Genomic DNA, 19,929 nt, shown 5'->3' on the forward strand with positions numbered 1-19,929 from the left:
AGGAGAAAATCCCCATAGCAAACATATGCGGCTCTGGACAGTTCCTAAAATGAACAAAGATGTCAGCAGAGAACACTGTGGTCTTGATTCAGCATAGCGCTCTGTGTTCCAAAAAGAAAATAATTTCCTCTGTAGTATTCAGCAGCTAATAAGTACTGGAAGGATTAAGATTTTTTAAATGGTCACGCATCACGCTGCATTCGTTCCCCGGCGTCCTGGCCGGATACCTGCCTTCACACCGCACCGCTATGCACCTTTTGCTTAAGCAATAAAGAAATCTTTTGCAAGCCTGAAAATCCCGGTGAGTGCCGTCTTATACTTTTCACATCTTCTTTGTGCTTACAATTACTGTGTTTTTGGACTGAGCACCTAGTTGGATTGGCTTGTCAGTATCCACCTGTGTCCTCATGGTTTACCGCAGTGATCACCATTGCAGTGCCGGACTCTGTACCTTGTATACTTAATTTACAAATCTGTAACTTTCTGGCAACAGTTAATTTAAAAAAAAATATATATATATTTTTCACCAGAGTACCCCTTTAACCTTGTTGGGGCATGAACATTGGTAAATTGGGAGTATAAAGATCCTATGGATCTATTTATCCAGCCTGTAGGATCACACATGTCGCCATGTGGTGTAATTTTCTAACTTAAAGGGGTACTCCGGTGGAAACCTTTATTTTTAATCAACTGGTGTCAGAAAGTTAAACAGATATGTAAATTACTTCTATATAAAAATCTTAATCCTTTTAGTACTTATCAACTGCTGTATACTACAGAGAAAGTTGTGTACTTCTTTCCACTCTGACCACAGTGCTCTCTGCTGACAACTCTGTCCATGTCAGGAACTGTCCAGAGTAGGAGGAAATCCCCAAAGCAAACCTCTCCTGCTCTGGACAGTTCCTGAAATGGACAGAGGTGTCAGCAGAGAGCACTGTGGTCAGACAGAAAGGAAATTCAAAAAGTAAAGAACTTCCTCTGTAGTATTCAGCAGCTGATAAGTACTGGAAGGATTAAGATTTTTAAATAGAAGTAATTTACAAATCTGTTTTATTTATTTGTTTAAATCAACTAATGCAAGAAAGTTAAACAGATTTGTAAATTACTTCTATTTAAAAACCTTTCTGGCACCAGTTCATTTAAAAAAACATTTTTTCCACCGGAGTACCCCTTTAAAGCTACTTCTCTGCCTGTATTCTGCAGTAGGGTATTGGGTAATAGATCACAACACATCAGGTAATTGCCCAGGGATATTCCCAAACATACAAAAGTAGGTTTAGAGGTAAGTCTTATCTTCAGGCTTTTTAACACATGTAAATAAGTTTTCTCTTCCTGGCATTACAGAAGACTATTGGGGGACCTAACTTCTCATCTGAGACTTGGATCTCATTTACACGTACGATGTATGTCTGTGGTACAGATGCAATTCCTGGGCCTGACCTCCGCTCTAGATACCTGAACTGAAAACATCCTAGTGGTCTATCACTTCACCAGACGTCAGTGTAAAATGTCAAGGACACTAATATGCACTAATATGGTTCTTTGAGTTAAGAATTATGGAGGCCATTGTGCTTTTGGGAAACTTTCAGTGCAGAAGAATTTTTTTTTCACACCCTTCTCCATATCTGCGCCACCACAGAATTCAGTCTCTGAGCTCTACAGGCAGTTATTTCCTCCTCATGGCTTGGTTCTTTCTCTGATATGTATCGTCAGCTGCGAGACCTTATATAGACAGGGCTGCGTCTTCCCAAATCCTGTCCACTCAGCTGAATTTACCACCGGTGACTCCAACCAAAGTGGAGAAACATCTCAGAGATTATAAGAGAAATGGGAGGAGCCAGAGATAAAATTTTAAAGGGGTACTCCGCCCCTATACATGTTGTCCCCTATCCGGCCGATGGGAACCCCCCCCCCCCTGCCCCTGATCTTTACGCCGGTGCTGCGGCATTATGGTCACGGAAGCCTGGGGCCTCTGTGATTGTGATGTCATGCCACCCCCCTCCATTCATGTCTATAGGAGGGGGCGTGGAGGCTAGTACACAGCCATCACGCCTCCTCCCATAGACATGAATGGAGGGGGCGTGGCGGCTGTGTTCGCCAGTCATCCGTCAAGGAGCGGAGTTCGCTCCGAGCTCTGGATGACTGGGATCGTGGTGGTCACCAGCGGCCGGACCCCGCGATCAGATAACATGTCTAGCATTGAAGTACCCCCTTTAAGTGTCATAGCAAAGGGTCTGAATACTTATGTCCATGCCAAATGTAAACTTTACCTGTTGAATTATTTGCAAAAACTTCTAAAATTCAGTTTTTACTTTGTCATTATGGAGTATTGAGTGCAGAATTATAGTGGGGAAAACCTAAGGCTGTCCGGGCATGCTGGGAGTTGTAGTTTAGCAACAGCTGGAGGCACCCTGGTTGGAAAATACTGTTCCTTTTAGCACAATAGTTGGGAATCTACCGTTTATTATTTTCCACAGTTAGGGTATGTTCACACTACAGTGAATTCAGCGAGCGGAGATTCAGCCTGGCAGCCGGCGGCGGTAGGACCGCACGGCACTGCGCCGTCACCATTGACGGCTATGCAGTGCTCGCGGACTTCCGCGCAAAGAATGAACATGTTCTTTCTTTGCGCGGAACAATTTCAGCGGCGGAATTGTCTGCCGCTGAAATTCTGCAGTGTGAACGGGTCTTGCGGAGACCCATTCACACTAATGTTAAGTTCACACCGCGGAATTTCGCTCGCGGATTCCATCCGCGGAATTCCGTGGGGAATTCCGTAGTGTGAACATGCCCTTACATGCAATTCCAGGGGGACATTATTAGTAGCAGGAAGGCCTTGTACAGGGCCCTGGTATACAGTGGGGATCAAAAGTTTGGGCACCCCAGGTAAAAATTTGTATTAATGTGCATAAAGAAGCCAAGGAAAGAAGGAAAAATCTCCAAAAGGCATCAAATTACAGATTAGACATTCTTATAATATGTCAACAAAAGTTAGATTTTATTTCAATCATTTACACTTTCAAAATAACAGAAAAAAAATGGCGTCTGCAAAAGTTTGGGCACCCCGCAGAGTTAATATCTTGTACTGCCCCCTTTGGCAAGTATCACAACTTGTAAACGCTTTTTGTAACCAGCCAAGAGTCTTTCAATTCTTGCTTGAGGTATCTTTGCCCATTCTTCCTTACAAAAGTCTTCCAGTTCTTTGAGATTTCTGGGCTGTCTGTCACGCACTGCTCTTTTAAGGTCTATCCATAGATTTTCATTTATGTTGAGGTCAGGAGATTGTGAAGGCAAAAAACCTTCAGTTTACGCCTCTTGATGTAATCCCCCGTGGATTTCGAGGTGTGTTTAGGATCATTATCCATTTGTAGAAGCCATCCTCTCTTTAACTTTAAATTTTATTGAATCCAGTTTTCCTTCTACTCGTGAGATGTTCCCTGTGCCACTGGCTGCAATACAACCCCAAAGCATGATTGATCGACCCCCATGCTTAACAGTTGGACAGAGGTTCTTTTCTTTAAATTCTGTTCCCCTTCTTCGCCAAACATGCCTTTGTTCATTCCGGCCAAAAAGTTCAATTTTAACCTCATCGGTCCACAGAACTTGTTTCCAAAATGCATCAGGCTTGTCTATATGTTCATTCGCAAAGTTCAAACGCTGATTTTTGTGGTAAGGACGTAGAAGAGGTTTTCTTCTGATGACTCTTCCATGAAGACCATATTTGGTCAAGTATCTATTTATAGCGGAATAGTGTACCACAACTCCAGTGTCTGCCAGATCTTTCTGGAGGGATTGTGCAGTCAAACGTGGGTTTTGAATTGTTTTTCTCACAATTCTGCGAGCTGTTCTGTCTGATATTTTTCTTGGTCTTCCAGATCTTGCTTTAACTTCCACTGTTCCTGATGACTGCCATTTCTTAATTACATTCCGAACAGAGGATATTGACATCTGAAAACGTTTTGCTATCTTCTTATAGCCTTCTCCAGCTTTGTGAGCATCAACTATTTTCAGTTTCAGATTTCTAGACAACTGCTTAGAAGAACCCATGGTGCTGATTGTTGGGGCAAGGTCAGATGAGTCTGGGCATTTAAAACCTTTGAGATTGACATCACCTGGTCTTCCCAGATGATGATTTACAACAATCCATGACACTGGCAGGTCTCAGCTTTGCAAAGGGGGCAGTGCATGCTATAAATTCTGCAGGGTGCCCAAACTTTTGCAGACACCATTTTTTTTTATTTCTGTTATTTTGAAAGTGTAAATGATGGAAATAAAATCTAACTTTTGTTGATATGTTATAAGAATGTCTAATCTGTAATTTGATGCCTTTTGGAGATTTTTCCATCTTTCCTTGGCTTCTTTATGCACATTAATACACATTTTTACCTGGGGGTGCCCAAACTTTTGATCCCCACTGTAGATATTTGCGAAGATATTTGAGAAGTATAGAACTGATATTACAATGTGGGTGGATATAATAGTGGAAATATATAAAAGTACTGATCATCGTGGATCCAGATAGATGAAGGCAGATGTTTTGTCTAGGACACTTCAAAGCCTTTTCTTGCATAGCTGAGTCTTGTAAAAGAGTTCTGCATTTACTGCTGGTTGCTTTAAAGGCTGTGCAGTACGGTAAGTCACAATATATATATATATATATATATATATATATATATATATATATATATATATAACTAAGAAAATACCCCTTTAAATAATACCACAATATTGTATCCAAATACATCCACAGGCAGTGGTACAGGCAGGAGGATGTCAGCAGAGAGCACTGTTGTCAGACAGAAAAGAGCAACTCAACTTCAGCAGCTGATAAGTACTAGAAGGATTAAGATCTTTTTTTAATAGAAGTCATTTACAAATCTGTTTAACTTTCTGGAGCCAGTTGATATGGAAAAAAAAAGTTTTTTTTCATGGAATACCCCTTTATGAGCTGCATGTTGGCCTATTATTTAGGTTCTGTCACTACCGGTGATATTATTTAGGTTATCTATAGCCCTGTTTGTGCAATGTGAGGCATTATGTAGTGGCATTACGAAGCCATTCTGTGGTGTAAGTACAGGGGGGGTGCAGAGGTAACAGTTCCACTGGGGCCCTGTGATTGAAAGGGCCCCAAGGCACCTTTGCCTCTTAAGAAGACACCAGTAGTATAAATGACACACGGTAGACATGGCGCCCTGTTACAGATTCTGCATTGGGGCCCACAAGCTACAAGTTATGTCCCTGAAGCCATTGTATAGTAGTATGCACTATATGGTAGTATCTCCACCATAAGGTGATTTTAGTACGTACCTGGCAGACAGTAATGGACATGCTTAGGAAGGATCTGCGCTTGTCTTGGGGCTAAATGGCCATGCTGTGAGATTACCATAACACTGTGACTAGCTGTTTGTGAACTGGTATTTCCTGTTTGACTTTTCTTTTTTTGACTACAAATCCCACAATTCCATGTTCCTCCCTCCCACACATCAGCCACCCCACCCATTGAAACATAAATGAGCTGCATCCATTCAAAAGACCTGTGCTTTTCAATCAGGGTGCCTACAGCTGTTGCATTAGTTGCAGATTGATCTCTCTCCCACCAAGCGATCCCTCCACCCATTGAAGCAGACAGGCTCCCTGTGAGTCAGGTCTCGGCCGCATTGCAACCTGGGAAAAATCTGAGACAACAGTCATTTTGTATGATGTTAAAAATAAATATTGGGGTGAAAATCACAGAATTGTGAGAAAACCGTCACACACAGGTACAGACACTATATTATGAACTACACTAACTTTACAGCCCCTGTAGCATAGTCAAATAAAATAAAAATTGCTGGAATACCCCTTTAAGGCACTGTATGGCAGTGTTATTTAGGCACTTCATGGCAGTATTATTCAAGCAATATTTAGGGACAATTTTTTTTCTTTAGAAAGAAGATCAGAAGCAATAGCAGATGTCATGCCCCTGGGGCACACATGTTCTGTTCTTTCTTTTTTTTTTTTAAAGCTATCATTGTAGGTAGAAATAAAAATCTTTATGCCCCGTACGGCACGCTCAATTATAGATGAGTTTTATTTTTGTTCCGTCGCTTGATGCGGGCATTACGATGTTTTTTCTGTAATGGTATCATTCTTGTGGTTTGCACTGTTTTGCCTCCACACCTATTTTTCTTCCTACCTCAGATATGCTAGAACACATTAGAGCAGTGTTTCCCAACCAGGGTGCCTCCAGCTGTTGCAAAAACTACAACTCCCAGCATGCCCGGACAGCCAACGGCTGTCCGGGCATGCTGGGAGTTGTAGTTTTGCAACAGCTGGAGGCACCCTGGTTGGAAAACACTGCAATAGAGTCTTATATCTCACCCAGTCATTGCTCCTTTGGGAACATTCAAGCCCAAACACAGATTCACCTTTAGGGTACGTTCCCACATGGCGTATTTTGCTGCGTATTTGCTGCGTATTTGCTGCGTATTTGGTGCTGCGTATTTTCCTACCCATTGACTTCAACAGAGAAAATAAAATACGCAGCAGCAAATACGCAGCAAATACGCCGTGTGGGAATGTACCCTTAGGGTATGTTCCCACACGGCGTATTTGCTGCGTATTTGCTGCTGCGTATTTTATTTTCCCTGTTGAAGTCAATGGGTAGGAAAATACGCAGCACCAAATACGCAGCAAATACGCAGCAAAATACGCCACGTGGGAATGCATTCACACATGCGTATTTTTTCTGCAGATCTGCTGCAGATTTTGCTGCCCATTGACTTTAATGGGTAGATAAATCTGCTGAAGCAAATCGGCAGCAGATCTGCAGCAGAAAATACGCACGTGTGAACGCACCATTAGTGAACCGACACTTCGACATCAGGAAATTGCACAAGCTGGAGATAAAGGATGTCAAGGTGATTCCTGATTTCCGGGCCCAATATACAGCAGCATCGTATGGTTGTTTTATAATGACCTGTGTCTGATGCACTTTAGTATGTATACAGGCTGTAGATTTACAGAGAGATGGCAGAAGATATTAAAGGGGTACTCCGGTGGAAAACATTTTTTTTTTTTAGGTCTTTATAAGTCAACTGGTGCCAGAAAGTTAAACAGATTTGTAAATGACTTCTATTAAAAATCTTTACCCTTCCAGTACTTTTTAGCAGCAGTACTTTTTAATTTCTTTCTTGTCTTGTCCACAGTGCTCTCTGCTGACACCTCTGTCCGTGTCAGGAACTGTCCAGAGCAGCATAGGTTTGCTATGGGGATTTTCTCCTGCTCTGGATAGTTCCTGATACGGGCATCAGGTGTCAGCAGAGAGCACTGTGGACAAGACAAAAAAGAAGTTAAAAAAGAAAAGGATTTCCTCTGTAGCATACAGCTGCTAAAAAGTACTGGAAGAGTAAAGATTTTTTTAATAGAAGTCATTTACAAATCTGTTTAACTTTCTGGCACCAGTTCATTACAAAAAAAAAAAAAAAAAAAAAAAAAGGTTTCCACTGGAGTACCCCTTTAACTGAGGAGGTAATCACTGGTCTGGCTTTTTCTAACTACTAGCAACCAGCTGATATCGCTTGGGGAGGCTACATCCCTGATGGACAGTCAGCTGGAAGCCAAGCCCTGTTTTCAAATCTTACATTTGTGCACAATTTGTATGCACAGTGCAGGAACAAGATTTGCCTTCAGGGCTCTTCTTCCAGCTGACTGTCAATCAGGGATGGGGGGGGGGGGGGGGGGAAACAAGGAGGCACTTTAAGGGGTTGGGAACACCTCTTTGACACTTTGCACCAGAAAATAAAAGCCTTTTTCTATGTTATAGAGGCCTAGACAGATATGTGAAAGGTACTATTGTGGTGACCCAGTACAGAATATAGTATTCTGCCCATCCTGTGTGGCAGATGTTGCCTTCAGTGTCTGTCTTGGGCCCACACTACTCAGGACCCAATATAATATAAGGTTCTGCTATGGTTAATGTATTGGTATTTTCTGTGTACCTGTAGCTTTAAGCCTGTTAAACCTTAGAACCCTGTTGTTAGGGGAGTGTGCATGAGGTAAACCATGTGATTTAAATGCCCAATGGGAGTCCTCCAAATCTGCTCCTTATATAGTGTGGTAGGTGTTCAGTGTTATGCTGAAGTACAGTTTGGAGAAGTCTGAAGTCAGTCTGTGAGGTGTTCTGAGGAGGCCTCAAGTCTAATCCTGCAACCACGTATCTGCTAAAGAATAACCCCTGCACCCGGGTGAATGTCAAGCCTAGCGGTAAGCACTAAAGTCCTGGGGATTCAAGTCAGTCATACAAATCACTAAAGCCAAGCGTGGGTTGCCATACAGCAAGTCACTCATACACAGCACAATCGACTACAAGTGCCAGCAAGCCGATAAGCTTCCAAGGTTCACCCTGCCCCTCTCTTTATACCAATCTGAGCTGTAACGGATTTTATCATCTATCCGGCCTCAGTAAAGCCAGTTATCTGCAACCTTGTGTCGGAGTATTTATTGCCCCGTACCTGGCCCAGGAGAAGCTGGCTTAACCTCGGGTGGTGTATAGGTTAACCACGCCCTGGCATCACGAAAAGGTTAATTGCACATTACCACTCACCTGACACCACACTATGTGTCTCCCTTCCCAAACAGTGTCAGCACCTTGGAAAGTGAATTGCAGCTTACAGATTTCCTTTAGTTCCAGTCAATTCTGTTCAAAAGGTGTGAACCCCAGAAACTGTAATGACATAAATCTATGTGATTCTGTCTTCTGATTTAATTAAGTCATTTTTCTTTCTGTACCAGGCAGCGGAGGTCAATGTAACAGGACAAGGTCAACCATGTTACTCCTGCAAAGAACGGTGTCCAGGTTTCCTTGCACACAGGTGGAGGTATGCAAAATTGTCTCCATATATGTCTATAAATGTGACTCCGCAGGATAGGGGATAAGTGTCAGATTGAGGGGGGTCCGACCGCTGGGACCCCTGCGATCTCCCATCCCGGCAGTGTATCGACCACTGCAAGAAGCTATGGCCGTCATGTCCCCTTCATGCATCTCTATGGGAGAGCTGGAGATACTGGAATGCTGTATGTACGGCTCTCCCATAGAGATGCATGAAGGCAATGTGTCACATCTTTATACCGGGGTCGACGGACTGCATTTATGCAGAGAGCCGGGGTGCCGGGTGGGAGATCATGGGGGTCCCATTGGTTGGACCCCCGCGATCTAACACTTATCCCATATTATGCAGATAAGGGATACATTTTTTTATACTGTAGGGCCAGGACCTTCATGTGTTTACAGGAGCAAAAAGGGGCTAGAAGGAGCCACTTTAAAGGTCCTTTCACATGGGTGATCATGGGTTGAACAGGGATTATGTGGCCCTATATATCATCAACAAATAGTAGAAAACAGAAGATTGCACTCACCCATCGAAGGTAAAAACAAAATCTTTATTCGATGCTTGTTAAAACATGCTGGGGTGGGGGTAGAGAGATGCGGTCAGCGTTAGCTGACCGCATCTCTCTACCCCCACCCCAGCATGTTTTAACAAGCATCGAATAAAGATTTCATTTTTACCTCCGATGGGTGAGTGCAATCATCTATTTTCTACTATTTGTTGCATACAATATTTCTGGACTTATGATTAGCACCCCCAGGAGTTTTTCCAATCTCTGTGCCTTCCCACTCCACACATCAGTTTATTAACCCCCGCTTATCTGCATTGGTGCCTGCCCAGTCTTTCTCAGCCATAGTACCTATATATCATCAATTTCATGCGTGAAATCCGCACCTAGTAAGTACATGTGACCATACCAAACCAGTGTCATTTTCTTACTAGAAAGCCAAACTGATCATGTGCCCTATGTGTGTGATCCCTTTCCTAGAGATCCACAGGTCCCTTAGGCCTCGGAAGAGTCTGTTCCAGCTGCAGGCATGAGCTATATGTCGCTCTTCATCTAGGCTTCCTATATTCTCCTATTACAGAGGAATTCAAAGGATCTGAAAAGTGGACCTTGATAGGCGCTCAGGCATCCAAAGTGGAAGATATTACAACCAAAGTGATATGAATAAAAGTTATTTTTTATTGTTTAAACAAAACAAGGTAAAACAAAGTAAAACAATAACACGTTTCGGGGCATGGCAACCCCTTCATCAGATTAGAAGGTGCACCTTCCAATCTGATGAAAGGGTTGCCATACCCCGAAACACGTTATTGTTTTACTTTGTTTTATTTAAACAATAAACAAGAACTTTTATTCATATCACTTTGGTCATGATATCTTCCACTTTGGATGCCTGAGCGCCTATCAAGGTCCACTTTTCGGATCCTTTGAATTAGGGCTGGGCGGTATACCGGTTCATACCGAATACCGAAATTTTGGGGACTGCACAATATGAATTTTTCCCCATACCGTAATACCGGTTTGGCCCCTCCCCCTCAAATTAATGAATTATCAGCCCAGCGGAGCGCTTTCCCCTCATCGGGGAACTAATCATATGTGACCTGCCAGCGCTGTTCTGCTCCCCCCAAATCCTGTTACCCGCCAGCACTGTTCTGCTCCCCCCACCAAATCATGTGACCCGCCAGCGCTGTTCTGCTCCCCCCACCAAATCATGTGACCTGCCAGCGCTGTTCTGCTCCCCCCCCACCAAATCATGTGACCCGCCAGCGCTGTTCTGCTCCCCCAAATCCTGTTACCCGCCAGCGCTGTTCTGCTCCCCCCCCCACCAAATCATGTGACCCGCCAGCGCTGTTCTGCTCCCCCCACCAAATCATGTTACCCGCCAGCGATGTTCTGCTCCCCCCCAATTAATTATCAGCCCAGCGAGGTACTATTCACATATGTCACCCGTAAGCACTGCCCTCCTCCTCTTTGTTGGGGCCGCTGGCGATGGAATTCTATACTGTACGCCAGTTGTCTCCAACCTGCGGACCTCCAGATGTTGCAAAACTACAACTCCCAGCATGCCCGGACACCCAACGGCAACAGCTGGAGGTCCGCAGGTTTGAGACCACTGCTGTACGTTGTATCCCTTTGCCCGGGCTGCAAAAGATAAAGAAAATATACTTTAACTAACCTACGTCGGCCTTACGCTGGGGATGGGAATGTCGGACAGCCGTCAGCATATCACCGGCCGGAGTGATGTCCCGCCCCGGCCAGTAATAGGTTAAACTCACTGTCATGTAAGAAGCCGGCCAGCAGTGGTCTCAAACCTGCGGACCTCCAGCTGTTGTAAAACTACAACTCCCAGCCGTTGGCTGTCCGGGCATGCTGGGAGTTGTAGTTTTGCAACATCTGGAGGTCCGCAGGTTGGAGACAACTGGCGTACAGTATAGAGTTCCATCGCCGGCGACCCCCAACAAAGAGGAGGAGGGCAGTGCTTACGGGTGACATATGTGAGTAGTACCCCGCTGGGCTGATCATTAATTGGGGGCGACCAGAACAGCGCTGGCGGGTAACAGGATTTGGGGGGGGTGTAAGAAATACCGTTATATACCGTGGAACCGCCATAAGTTACAAAAATACCGTGATAGACATATTTGGTCATACCGCCCAGCTCTACTTTGAATTCCTCTTCAGGACCTCCTTTTGGTTGTTTCCTGGGACCCTGGGCCAGCACAGGAACACTGTACCTCTAATTGAGGTTATATGCATATATACTATACGCTTAAGGTGAGCGGCCATCTTACAGACCCTCCGTCTCCCCCTACCCACCTACCTATCCAGGGGTAATGCACAAGGCGCTTTTTTGGGGCTTTTTGTTCCACTTTCTTTTCATATAGGCTATTACAGAGGAGACATCTTGGTCATCATTTCTGGCCATGGTGACAACACCGGGATAATCTCCCATCGTGCGGTGTCATTGATGTGTCACATTCCTCAGAGAACCTAAAATAACTTACTGCTCATCGACTTGACTCTGTGACCTAAAGTTCCGTGAAACGACATCGCTTATAAATTCAAAAGTCGGTGAAAGTTGTGAATAAAATGGATTTACGAGCACATCATTTTTTACTCTTGAATGAGCCCTTTCTCTGCAGTCAACGTCCTATAATAACAATGGTTTCACGCCTGTTGGATCTCCTGATGCATCTTATTTGTAGACCTGCTGCTTAGCGGGTGGGGACATTAAAGGGGTACTCCGCTGCTCAGCATTTGAAACACAACTGTTCAGAACGCTGTAGTCGGGAGCTTATGACATCATAGCCCCACCCCCTCATGACATCACGCCTCGCCCCCTCAATGCAAGTCTATGGGAAGGGGTGTGATGGCTGTCACGCCCCCTCCCATAGACTTGCATTGAGGGGGCGGGGGTGTGATGTCATGAGGGGGCGGGGCTATGATGTCACGAGCTCCCGGCGCCAGTTCCAGCGTTCGGAAGAATTTGTTCCAAACGCTGAGCAGCGGAGTACCCCTTTAAGGGGATTTTTATTTTGCATATTGGGATTACTATTCTGTCAACCAAGAGGAGGGTGTTCAGGGGTATATACTGTGGAGGGAGGACCCCATAGCAATACAGTGGTCCCTCAACTTACAATGGTGTCAGGTTACAATATTATCACCATACAATGGTTGTCCTGGATCCAATTAATATTGTAACTTGAAGGACCACTATATAAAGATGGTCCACACCAACACCCAACCGTGTCTCTAGGTCTATGTCCTCCACAGCCTTGAACCATAACATTGACCCCAAAAACCAGTTCATTCAACCAATGGTATCTGTAACCCAGATTGCTCCCATCCCTATCACTAGTCAACACTCTGAATAACCACCCAGTTATAGTGCTTAAAGGGGTACTCCAGTGGAAAGAATTTTAGAGGACAATTTCCTGACATGGCGTCAGCAGAGAGCACTGTGGACAGACAGAAAAGAAAAAAAAAAGGTACTTCCTCTGGAGCATACAGCAGCTGATAAGTACCTGAAGGATTACAATTTTTAAAAGAAGTAATTTACTAATCTGTTTAACTTTCTGGTACCAGTTGATTAAAAAAAAAAAAAATGTCCACTGGAGTACCCCTTTAAGTTCTCGGCAGCGCCACCGCAGGTGAAGGTATGCATTACACATTAATCATTCAAATCAGTGGGTTGTTTGTGTAAGGATACGTTCAGACGAGCAGATTTACAGCGGATTTTGCTGCAGATCCGCCGCTGAAGGACCACTGTATTCTACCTTTACAGGTGCCTGCTCGGAGCGGCAATACACCGCTACGTGCAGACACACTCAAGCGATATACGAGTCGCCGCACATGCGCGGTGCACTCGCACACATGGCTGACGCTCCCCCTGAGCTAGGCCGAGAGCTGCCGCTATGAGCAGACACACTGCAATGTGTGAGTCGCCGCGCGCATTTGCAGTATGCTTGCACATCGCGGCACCTCTCGGCCTAGCTCAGGGGGAGCGGCTGCTATGTGTGCGAGTACACCGCGCATGCGCGGCGACTCGTACATCGCTTCAGTGTGTCTGCACGTAGCGGCGTATTGCCACTCCGTGCAGGCACTTCTAAAGGCACCATACAGAGGTCCTTCAGCGGCGGATCTGCAGTGTAAAATACGCTGTAAATCCGCTCGTCTGAACGTACCCTAATACAGAACAGGACAGATCCTCTATAGCAGTGGTCTCCATACTGTGGCCCTCCAGATGTTGCAAACGGCTGTCCAGGTATGCTGGGATTGGAAGTTTTGCAACAGGGCCACAGTTTGGAGACCACTGCTCTATAACAAGATAGAGGTTGGAATGGATAAGATAATGAGGGGTATTTTATGGATTTGTAGGGTGCTATCTCCACTGAACCTTTCACACTTTTGCCTCGAGTTCACACTTTCCCTATTTACATTTTATTCCAGAAAGATCTGCCAGCATTGTCACTGCCTATGGGAAGATCATGGCAGCGCCACGTCTCCTCAGGATCTAGAGCGGTCACTGTGCCATATGGTGGGGGTGGCGCGCTTGTCCTCAGGTGAAAGCAGTACTGAAGGGACCTTTGATAAATATGCCTGGGTTCCCCCTGGACTAACCCCCGAGCAGGTATCTTCTCACCCGTATTCGCAGTGATATTTGGCGGTCATAAATGTCATGACAATCACTAAAATGTGCGCTGTCGAATTTTGCCTCAGGTGCACAACTATTTCAGATGTCTTCCAGAAGACAAGGTCCCCTATGCGCAGAGTATAGGCGAACGATACAGACTGAAGCAACTCCTCCACCAACTACCCCCACATGACTGTGAGGTAAGAATGGGTGAGGGATATTACCATGCCTAGGGGTACTCCGCTGGAAAAAATTTCTCTTTTAAATCAACCGCCGGTGCCAGAAAATGTTACCGATTTGTAAATTACTTCTATTTAAAAATCTTAATCCTTCCAGTACTTATCAGCTGCTGTATGCTCCACAGGAAGTTCTTTTTTTTTAATGTATTTTCTGTCTGACCACAGTGCTCTCTGCTGACACCTCTGTCCATGTCAGGAACTGTCCAGAGGAGGAGCAAATCCCCATAGTAAAACCTATCCTGCTCCGGCAGTTTCTAAAATGGACAGAGGTGTCAGCAGAGAGAACTGTGGTCAGACGGAAAGGAAATTCAAAAAGAAAAGAACTTCCTGCGGAAAATACAGCAGCTGACAAGTACTGGAAGGATTAAGATGAAGTCATTTACAAATCTGTTTAACTTTCTGGCACCAGTTGATTTAGAAAAAAAATGTTTCTCATCGGAGTACCCCTTTAATGGTGACAAGAGGGGTAAGCCGCTGCCAGACTGCCCTGGTGGTAGCATATCTATCTGAGAACAATACATTTACGCAGTTGAAATCCAGATATAAAGTCCTTCTTTACCCTAAGAACCATCTGCTGGGGGAGAGTCAGGAGGCCCCCATACACTTTACACCAGTGCTTTCCAACCAGGGTGCCTCCAGCTGTTGCAAAACTACAACTCCCAGCATGCCCGGACAGCCAACGGCTGTCCGGGCATGCTGGGAGTTGTAGTTTTGCAACAGCTGGAGGCACCCTGGTTGGGAATCACTGCTGTAGACAGTCAGCAAGTCCCTTTACTTTAGCATTCCTTGTTAGCTGAATGCTCGGCCACCATGACTCGATATGTGGCTATGAGCCGGACGCCATGCATAATTCCCACACCGGCTCCCAGTGTTTACCATTTTGACCAGTAGTTGCCAATTACAGAGATTATACCCCCCATTCTGCCAAATTTTCTTTACTTTGCTCCTATGGGGGGAGATTTATCAAAACCTGTGCAGAGGAAAGTTGCCCAGTTGCCCATAGCAACCAATCAGATCGCTGCTTTCATTTTGTAAAGGCCTTTTCAAAAATGAAAGTAGCGATCTGATTGGTTGCTATGGGCAACTCAGCAACTTTTCCTCTGGCCAGGTTTTGATAAATCTCCCCCCATCGTCTTTACGTTTTGTGTTATATTTGCATGGTTATGTGGCAGACCCAGCGCTGCTGTTTGTTCTATGCTAGGCCCAGTACCGATGTTAGTTCTAAGCCGGTTCTGTCCCAGGCCCGGTACTGCTGCTCTTTGCAGGGAGAGGAAGAAGAGGAGTTACTTTTGCTCTTCAGCCAGAAACGGAAACTTGAAAATTTGGGTCGCGGGTCTGTACGTCCGGTCTCCAGAACCATGAGCGGCACCGTCTGTCAGAAGGTGAGGTAACACCGGATTTATGCTATTAATAATTCATATTTGGAAATATGATAATATAGTCATGACTTGGTTCTGGATGGTAAATCTTTGTGGACCCCAATTTCACATGGGTACGGTTGACACCTTTCTTGCAAAAAAAAAAATAAAATACCGGCCATGCTAATTTGCATAATTAATTATATATGCGTGACCTCACAGGATACACATATTTTTTGTGCCCCGATCTGTAGTTTTGAACAGGACCATTTTTGTTTTGATGTGACTTTTTGATCGCTTTTTTAAAATTTAATTCAGGAGTTGCAGTTAGTTACTAACTACAACTCCCAGCATGCCCTGATACAGCCTGTGGCTCAGCAGCTGCCCCAAACAAAAACTACAACTCCCACCATGTTGGACTATATAGTGGTTTATAGTATAGGTCAGTGTTTCCCAACCAGGGGTGCCTCCAGCTGTTGCAAAACTACAACTCCCAGCATGTTGGACTATATAGTAGTATATAGTATAGGTCAGTGTTTCCCAACCAGGGGTGCCTCCAGCTGTTGCAAAACTACAACTCCCAGCATGTTGGACTATATAGTAGTATATAGTATAGGTCAGTGTTTCCCAACTAGTAGTGCCCCCAGCTGTTGCAAAACTACAACTCCTAGCTTGTTGGACTATATAGTAGTATATAGTATAGGTCAGTGTTTCCCAACCAGGAGTGCCTCCAGCTGTTGCAAAACTTCAACTCCCAGCATGTTGGACTATATAGTAGTATATAGTATAGGTCAGTGTCTCCCAACCAGGGGTGCCCCCAGCTTTTGCAAAACTACAACTCCCTACATGCTGGAGGCGCTCTGGTTGGGAAACACTGGTATAGGTTATGGTGCCACATTCCGGGAGTTGGAGGATTGGTTGGATAAATACCTGCCAGGTGGCGACCCTACGCATGGGAGTTCATCGGATCATACTGAAAACCAAATTCAAACTTATCAATGTTATTTATAACCCTCCATGTGACACAAGGTCCATAAAGATGAGATATCAGAATCTTGTTGGTAGAAGTTACAGCAGAGCTACTTTAGCAGCTAAGGCTAGTTTTACATGGCTATAATACGGCTCATTTTTGTGTCTGTACCAGTCAGGCCCGGACTTGTGCCCATTATATGGATGCCAACACAAGGCCATATTATGCTTGAAACCAGCCTAAGGGTATGTTCACACAAGCCTCGCTACGAGCTGACACAGTGCGATGTGCGAGTCGCCGCGCATGCGCGGTGTACTTGCACACATTGCGGCTGCTCCCCCTGCTTTATGAGCTAGGCCAAGAGCTGCCACAATATTCGAGTATACTGCGCATTGCAGTGTGTCTGCTCGTAGCTGCGTATTGGCACATGTAAAGGCACCATACAGCGGTCCTTCAGCAGCGAATCTGCAGCTTAAAGGGTACCTCTCATCAAAAAAAATGTTTTTGATATATTATAGATTAATGTATGCAGAATAACTTTACAATTGCATGTTATTAAAAAATATGCTTCTTTCTATTTCATTTTCCACTTTGAAGAAATGACCACTAGGGGTCTCCCTACCAGTCCTGGCAGCAAGCATTTCAGACTCATGCTGGAGTCCTAAACACTACGAGCTGCCAGTCTGCTTTGTTCACAAAGGAGAACGCTCAGAGCTGCCAGCCTGCTTTGTTCACAGCCTGTTTGGCTGTGAACAAAGCAGGCTGGCAGCTCTGAGTGTTTAGGACTCCAGCAGGAGTCAGAAATGCTTGCTGACAGGACTGATCGGGGAAAAATACAATAGAAAGAAGCATATTTTTCATTAACATGCTATTGGAAAGTTATTCAACATTCATTAATCTAAAATATATCAAAAGTTTATTTGATGAGAGGTACCCTTTAAAAGACGCTGTGGAACGGCTCGTGTGAACGTACCCTAAAAAAGCTTTCCAGTGTGAGGATTCATCCAATAATCTAAGCACAACAAGTTAGACTGAAAAGTCTATGGGTTGTAGTATAACCAAAACCATTGTCATTGTGCAGTGTGGGCACCAGATCAGCGGGGGTGACGTGGCGGTATTTGCATCCCGGGCAGGACTAGGCTCTTGCTGGCATCCTCAGTGTTTCTCCTGTACCCGCTGTTCAGAGCTACTCTGTGACCTCATCTACTTCTACCATGGAGGACAAGTGTACTGTGGCCGGCACCATGCCGAACTTCAGCGTCCGCGATGCCTGGCGTGTGATGAGGTGAGTACCCGCTCATCTGCCACATACTATTACCATGGATTGATTTCTACATTTATATGTTTTGAAATATGGGTCTTAATATTTTGTCTTTCAGATTATCTTCTCAGTGGAATGCATGCAGGCGGAGGGGCACCATTGGCACACCAGGCACTTCTGTTGCTTTGAGTGTGAATGCTCTATTGTAGGTCAGCGTTACATCATGAAGGACAAGCGGCCATACTGCTCTCCCTGCTATGAGAGACTCTACGCGCAGTACTGTGACAGCTGCGGTGAGATGATAGGTAAGAAAAAAAAAAATCACCTGGAAATAGAAGTCATTGGGGGAGATTTATCAAAACCTGTGCAGAGGAAGAGTGGTGCAGTTGCCCATAGCAACCAATCAGATTGCTTCTTTCCTTTTTCCACAGGCCTCTAAAGAGGCCTGTGAAAAATGAAAGAAGCAATCTGATTGGTTGCTATGGGCAACTGCACCACTCTTCCTCTGCACAGGTTTTGATAAATCTCCCCCATTGAGTTTTTCTATTCTGTCCTAAGGGGTCATCTAGTTCAGATTTCTTTTATAAAAGCCTATTGGAAAATTCTGAGGGAAAAAGGGTCATCCCTAAGATTATATAATATCATCCATCCAAAGATTGGGAATAAATAGCTAACCAGTGGGGATGGTACTAATGGGACCCCCACGAGTCACAAGAACAGAGGTTCCTTGTCCCTGGAGCGAATTCAGCGTCAGCGCATGCTTGGCCACCTCTCCATTCACCTTCTATAGAACTGTCGGACTGAGTACAGTATTCAAGAATACATAGAGCGGTCGCCGAGCGTGTGCACTGCTGCTCCATTCAATCGGGGGAAACAAGGGACCAACATTCTCGGGATCGCTGGGGGTCAAGCTGGTCAGCAAGTTAGCCCCTATCCTGTTAGGCTATAACCTTTTAATCTTGGGATAACCCATTTATTAGATGTATGGCCCCTGCTCCAGACTGTCATCCTTTGGACAGAGTGGAGAGGAGATGCCAAGAGTGACTTCTTTGGGGGACCTGTTCTCTGCTACAGTACACAGACAACCAATTGATTTTAAAGGGGTACTCCAGTGGAAAACTTTTTTTTTTTTTTTTTATTCAACTGGTGCCAGAAAGTTAAACAGATTTGTAAATCACTTCTATTAAAAAATCTTAATCCTTCCAGTACTTTTTAGGGGCTGTATACTAAAGAGAAATCCAAAAAAGAAATGCATTTCCTCTGATGTCCTGACCACAGTGCTCTCTGCTTTCCATTTTAGGAACTGTCCAGAGTAGGAGAAAATCCCCATAGCAAACATATGCTGCTCTGGACAGTTCCTAAAATGGACAGAAGAGGTCAGCAGAGATCACTGTGTTCATGACATCAGAGGAAATGCATTTCTTTTTTGGATTTCTCTTTAGCATAAAGCCCCTAAAAAGTGCCGGAAGGATTAAGGTTTTTTAATAGAAGTGATTTACAAATCTGTTTAACTTTCTAGCACCAGTTGATTTAAAAAAAATATTTTTTCCACGGGAGTACCCCTTTAATGGGTGCTATGTAATGCTTCATTTCTCCTGAGGTGGCGCTGCAGGGTAATTCATCACCTTTTGCAAGGTATTCTCACATAAAAGATTTTAGTGCTGGGGAGGTCATAGAAGAAATACATTCACCTAACAATTAGATGGTGAGCTTAGTCCTAAATATAGCCATAGAGTGCCGCCATTGTTTAACTACAATGTTGCAAACCAAACAAGGCCAAGAGAAAACACACCATAAAGCGCCACACCTTTAGAGTAAATACCAAAAATAACAATCTTTATAATGTATATTTTTCTGTGTAATAATAAAGATTGTTACTTTTGTTATCTACTCTAAAGGTGTGCGCCTTATGGTGCGTTTTCTTTTGTCCTTGTTTGGTTTAGAAGAAATACATTGTCAAAGGATCTTTGTAACAAGGGGAGTTTTCCAAGGTGGACAACCCCTTTAAGGGTATGTTCATACGGGAGGATCTACAGCATATTTTACGCTGCGGATCCACCGATTATGGACCCCTACAGTGTGCCCCAGGTGTGCCT

General features: G+C 44.5%; 1 protein-coding gene across 4 annotated transcripts in view; it reads left to right on the plus strand.

Annotated features, from left to right (window-relative positions):
- Positions 1-19,929, plus strand: part of LOC130290277 (prickle planar cell polarity protein 3-A-like) — a 32,906-nt gene that overhangs the window by 10,710 nt on the left and 2,267 nt on the right. For 2 of the 4 annotated variants that reach the window (XM_056537680.1, XM_056537682.1), the window contains exons 2-7: positions 8,773-8,858; positions 13,822-14,002; positions 14,092-14,205; positions 15,417-15,626; positions 17,654-17,857; positions 17,952-18,138. In XM_056537680.1, coding sequence (XP_056393655.1) covers positions 8,773-8,858; positions 13,822-14,002; positions 14,092-14,205; positions 15,417-15,626; positions 17,654-17,857; positions 17,952-18,138 — 982 coding nt within the window. The remainder of the gene's footprint in view (positions 1-8,772; positions 8,859-13,821; positions 14,003-14,091; positions 14,206-15,416; positions 15,627-17,653; positions 17,858-17,951; positions 18,139-19,929) is intronic. The other 2 variants (XM_056537681.1, XM_056537683.1) reach the window with 2 other exon arrangements.

This window comes from Hyla sarda, chromosome 9 (genome assembly GCF_029499605.1).
Source record: "Hyla sarda isolate aHylSar1 chromosome 9, aHylSar1.hap1, whole genome shotgun sequence".
NCBI lineage: Eukaryota > Metazoa > Chordata > Amphibia > Anura > Hylidae > Hyla > Hyla sarda.